This window comes from Coenobita brevimanus, chromosome 104 (genome assembly GCF_032717465.1).
Source record: "Coenobita brevimanus isolate Jiangsu-jjx chromosome 104, ASM3271746v2, whole genome shotgun sequence".
NCBI classification, from domain to species: domain Eukaryota; kingdom Metazoa; phylum Arthropoda; class Malacostraca; order Decapoda; family Coenobitidae; genus Coenobita; species Coenobita brevimanus.
The window spans coordinates 47,968,487-47,974,412 of record NC_137057.1 but is presented as its reverse complement, the minus strand read 5'-3'; the positions used below and the strand labels follow the sequence as shown (position 1 = coordinate 47,974,412).

The 5,926-nt window shown below is 41.7% G+C and overlaps 1 protein-coding gene across 1 annotated transcript in view; it reads left to right on the top strand.

Annotated features, from left to right (window-relative positions):
- The window catches only part of LOC145415982 (clarin-2), a 54,708-nt gene extending 49,493 nt beyond the window's left edge, over positions 1-5,215 (top strand). The window contains exons 3-4 of the mRNA XM_080285085.1: positions 3,045-3,177; positions 5,051-5,215. Of these exons, the coding sequence (XP_080141211.1) occupies positions 3,045-3,177; positions 5,051-5,180 (263 nt within the window). The 3' untranslated portion in view covers positions 5,181-5,215. The remainder of the gene's footprint in view (positions 1-3,044; positions 3,178-5,050) is intronic.
- Positions 5,216-5,926: the final 711 nt, after the last annotated feature.

Genomic DNA, 5,926 nt, shown 5'->3' with positions numbered 1-5,926 from the left:
AGAGAGAGAGAGAGAGAGAGAGAGAGAGAGAGAGAGAGAGACTCCTGTGTAAGCCAGAAAAATTCTCTCTATTTGTCAGCGTCAGATGAGTAGGTTTTTGTGCAAGAACATGTTTTCGTGAGAGAGAGAGAGAGAGAGAGAGAGTAGAGGAGTTAAGGCGAGACAAACAGATAGGTGCATCAGTGGACAGACAGACATACAGACAAATAGATATAGAGAGTTAGATAGATAGATAAACAGAAATTCTCTCTCTCTCTCTCTCTCACACACACACACACACACACACACACACACACACACACACACACACACACACACACACACACACACACACACACACACACACACACACACACACACACACACACACACACACACAAGCCTCTCGGGACCTGTAAATTACGATTATATTTGGTACCAAGCCTGCCCGAGAGAGAAAGAGAAAGAGAGAGAGAGAGAGAGAGAGAGAGAGAGAGAGAGAGAGAGGCAAAAAATATCCCAGGAAGCGAAAATATCCCCCCAGAATTAAATATGACCTCAATAATTCAAAAAGGGATGTGGTCTGGAGAGGAGATTTGAAATTAAGATAGTGCGGCCTTAATCAAGAGAAGAAAATGGCCTCTGAGCCCAAAGAAAATGGAATGGAAAATTAAAATGAAATGTGGAGTAAAAAATGAATGAAAGAAAATGTGAGAAAAATTATATAAGTTCTGAAAAAATGAAAATAATAATGGAATGAAAAACCAAAATATGAGAAAGATGGAGAATTAAATAAAGAAAAGAGAGTGAGGAAAGAAAAAAACAAGAAGCACTGCCGGGCACAGCAGACCCATCCCCGGCAGTCATTTTAGTGCCGACGTATAAACACAACAGGATATCTAGTCAAAGATGTCACATATCAAATTTGGAGTAAATCGGGTGAAAATTGACGATTTTATGCCCATTTGAAATTTTAGGCCCGACCCACCTGACACTGACCCCCCTACCGCTAACTGGGGGTGACCCCCCTGATGTAATGAGGCAGGTTATAGGACCCCCCTGACACTGACCCCCCTACCGCTAACTGGGGGTGACCCCCCTGATGTAATGAGGCAGGTTATAGGACCCACCTGACACTGACCCCCCTACCGCTAACTGGGGGTGACCCCCCTGATGTAATGAGGCAGGTTATAGGACCCACCTGACACTGACCCCCCTACCGCTAACTGGGGGGTGACCCCCCTGATGTAATGAGGCAGGTTATAGGATGCAGATCTGAAAGAGGCACCTGTAGGTTTGGGTTCATGTCGATATCACGAATTGGAAAGGAGTTATGGCAAATAAACCATTTTTACCCGTCCCCCTTTTTCACATTTATTGGGCCTACAGCCTGGGCCTTGGCCCAATTTGGCTCAAAATGTAATCATATGGTCAGAAGGTCACAACCCATCATACCTGTAATTTTAGTCATAATTGCACCAGCAATTTTCGCGTAAAGTTGTTAACAGACAGACAGACAGACAAACAAACAGACACACAAACCGAGTGAAAACAACACCCCTCCCTGAGTCCCTCCAGGGCGGGGACGGATAATAAAAAAAAATGTGGACAATGAATAGAAATTTTAAAACGAGAAAAATCAGAAAAGTATTAAAAGAAATTAAACGTGAAAAAAGAAAATATATGAAGAACAAAAAATAAATTAAATGTAAGAGCATGTGCTAAATGCCTTAATCCCGGAAAGGGTGGCCACAAACAAATCGCCTCCATGTCGCCCAGTCCCCCGCCATTTCACTGCCCTCCCCCCAACTCACAAACCCCCCCTCTCTCATACACCTCTCCACTCCATCCCTCCATCTCATCCTTGGCCTCCCCCTCCCTCTCCCTCTCTTCACCCCACTCACGTACACTCTCCTCGTTAGTCTTTCACCCTCCATCCTCTCCACAGGGCAAAACGTCAAAAAATAAAATGTCCAAAAAAGAAGAAAAAATTTAATGGCAAATGAGTAAAAAATGAAATAAAAAATGAGCAAGAAATATATATAAAAAAAATGACAATTAAAGAAAGTAAAAAAAAAAAAGAAAATTTTGGGCAAAAAAAAAAATCGATGGAAATTTTTTTTTTTTTTTTTTTTTTTTTTTTTGAGAAAGAAAAGATGTCAGGGCTCGTTCAACTGGTAAATAGATAGATAGATAGATGGATAGATAGATGGATAGATGATAGATAGATACTGTCATAGGAGGTTAGTATGAAGTAGATGGTTTATTATGTATGATGGTGTGTGTGTGTGTGTGTGTGTGTGTGTGTGTGTGTGTGTGTGTGTGTGTGTGTGTGTGTGTGTGTGTGCAGAATACAAGTGAGAGAGAGAGAGAGAGACAGAGAGAGAGAGAGCTCCCTTGAATATGCTGGTGAATGTCATGCTAAATTTAGCGTTATCAGACAAAGAGGGAAAAGTCTGCCAGAGAAAGAAAGAGAGAGAGAGAGAGAGAGAAGTGAGCGAATATTAAAGAGAGAGAGAAAGTGAGCGAATATTAAAGAGAGAGAGAGAGAGTCGGGATGAGAGTGAGCAAGAAAGCCGATTGCCTTGTGAATGGGAAGGAAAAGATAAGCTTGAAGGGAAATAGAGAGAGAGAGAGGGATTAAAGATTACGACTGGCCTGAAAGAGAGAGAGAGAGAGAGAGAGAGAGAGGCTCGTTGCATAGATACGAAAACCAAACAGAGCTGACAGTCTTTAAATAAAATAGAGTTTATGTAGAGATGCATTACACACACACACACACACACACACACACACACACACACACACACACACACACACACACACACACACACACACACACACACACACACACACACACACACACACACACACACACACACACACACACACGCACGCAAACTAACCTCTCCGCCCATCCCCCAGCCCAATTTCACTTAGTGTGTATTAAGTATGCGGGCTACCCATCTCCACACACACCCACCCCCACGCACCCCACACCTCTACACCTCCACCCACACTCACACACGCACACGCAAATTTAACCTCCCCTTCTCTCCCCACAGCCCTGTTTGACTTGCTGTGTGTGATTATGTGGGCAGTGCAGTTCCACACACACCTCACGAAAAATGTCCTCATTTATGACGCTGCCAATGGGTGGACCACGGAGGGTATGGAGGTGTTTGGCTACTCCTTTTGGTGAGTTTTTGCGTGTGTGTGTGTGTGTGTGTGTGTGTGTGTGTGTGTGTGTGTGTGAGAGAGAGAGAGAGAGAGAGAGAGGTGGGGGGAGGGGAGGGGGAGAAATATGAAGAGTGGAGTTGTATGAGATAAAGGTATGAAAAGGAAAAGGATGGATGGAGGGAAGGAAGGAGAGAACGAAAGAAGGAATGGAGGAAGGAAGAGGGGGAGGGAAGAAGGAAGTAAATAAGAATAGTTAAAAGGAAGAGAGGGAAAGAAGAAGGAAGCGAGGAAGAGGAAGAAAGGAAAGGAAAGATGAAATAAGGAGAGAGTGTAAAGAAGGAGGGAAGGAAGGAAGGAAGGAAGGAAGGAGGGAGAGATTGCATGGTAAAGGAAGAAAAATACTAAGATAAAAGGAAGTAAAGAAGGAAGGAAGGAAGGAAGGGAAGAAGGAAGGAAGAAGGAAGGAAGAAATGGAGGAGCTAGGAGGGAAGGAAGGAAGGTAAGATAAGAGGAAGGAAGGAAGGAGAGAGCGAGGAATAAAGATAAGAAAGAAGGAAGGAAAGATGAAGAAAGGAAAAAGAAAAGATAAAGAAAGGAAGGAGCGAAGGAAGGAAGGAGGGAGGAAAGGAAGAGAGGAGGGAAGGAGAGAAGAGAAAGAGAACAGAGGAAATACCATGAATAAGAATCCTTATAAATGATCCAATAATGAAAGAAATTCCGGTGAAAAGAGAGAGAGAGAGAGAGAGAGAGAGAGAGAGGGAGGGAGGTGAAAGGGAGGAAGTAAGGGTGCTGAGTTAGGAGGGAGATAGGGAGAGAGAAAAAAGGGAGGGAGAAAGCGTAAAGATGGAGGGATCTAGGAGGGAGGGAGGGAGGGAGGAAGAGAACTGGAGGAGATGAGAGAAGAGGATGAATCGATGAGAGAGAGAGAGAGAGAGAGAGAGAGAGAGAGAGAGAGAGAGAATAAATTTGTCTCTCTCATTAGCTGTGGCCGCCTAATTAAGAATATATAATGATGATGATAGTAGTAGTAGTAGTAGTAGTAATAGTATTAGTAGTAGTAGTAGTTGTAGCAGTTTAAATAATTGCCGCAGTAGTATTGATAATGATGGCAGTAATAATAATAATAATAATAATAATAATAATAATAATAATAATAATAATTTTTCTGTATTTCCTTAATCATCAATATTTTCATCGTATTTTTCCCAGTTTAAATCCTCCTCTCTTTATTAAATTTTTTCATCAGATCTGTCTTTATTCTCTCTCTTTTCTATCTTTCTAACTCTATTTCCCTCTCTGTTTCCTCTCTTTAATATCCATCTCTCTCTATTTCCTCTCTTTAATATCCATCTCTCTCTATTTCCTCTCTTTAATATCCATCTCTCTCTATTTCCTCTTTCTCTTTAATATCCATCTCTCTATTTCCTCTCTTTAATATCCATCTCTCTCTATTTCCTCTCTCTCTTTAATATCCATCTCTCTATTTCCTCTCTTTACTATCTTTTTTTCTCACTCGTCTTTACTTCCCCAGGCTGGTCGTTGTCGCTCTCTATTTCCTCTCTATTCCCTCTCGATTTCCTCTCTTTATTATCCATATATCTTTATTTCCTCTCTTTTTTCTCTTTATTTCTTATTTCCTCTTTATTTCCTCTCTCTGTTTCCTCTCTTTTATTCTCACTCGTCTTTACTTCCCCAGGCTGGTCGTTGTCGCTCTCTATTTCCTCTCTATTTCCTCTCTTTATTATCCATATATCTTTATTTCCTCTTTTTTTATCTTTATTTCTTATTTCCTCTTTATCTCCTCTCTATTCCCTCTCTATTTCCTCTTTATTTCCTCTCTATTCCCTCTCTATTACCTCTCTTTTATTCTCACCTGTCTTACCTTCCCCAGGTTGGTCGTGGTCGCCATCTTCGTCCACGTCGCTAACATCGCCATCATCTTTATTGGGACCTACGAACCGAAAGTAAAGGAGCAGCTGGAGGCGCCCGAGACTAAAGGAGGAAATATTATGCTTTATTAAGGCTCCTTTATTGATTGTGAGACTCAGAAATATACGCACACAGCCACCACGCGTACATAAACAGAGACGCACACTTGTTTCACACACACATAATCATGTATACGTAAAATTGATTCTCTGTACACACATAAGTAGGCTCTCTCTCTCTCTCTCTCTCTCTCTCACACACACACACACACACACACACACACACACACACACACACACACACACACACACACACACACACACACACATCATTAGCCTCGTGTCTGGCAGAAGGTAACTGAGAAAGCATAAGAATTTTTACCACACAATTCCCCCTGATTTCCCTGAGGCTTTGAGAGAGAGAGAGAGAGAGAGAGAGAGAGAGAGAGTAGGTGTGGAGATAAAACTGTTTCTGGTTTACAAGTTTTATTCAGTCTCTCTCTCTCTCTCTCTCTCTCTATCCTGACCCTGGGCATAGGCTAGACAACCCGTTCCCTAAAGTCCACACATGTCACCACTTGGGTACTACACACACACACACACACACACACACACACACACACATCTATCTATCTATCTATCTTTCTATATATATAATCTATCTATCTATCTATCTTTCTATATATATAGTCTATCTATCTATCTATCTATCTATATGTATGTACTATGGCTACATAATCAAACCGTGTATACTGAACGCTACCATCCCATGCCTGTCTCACTAAGGACTATGTCATTGTTATGTAATGTGAATATTAACTGTACATAATTTAGCTCAA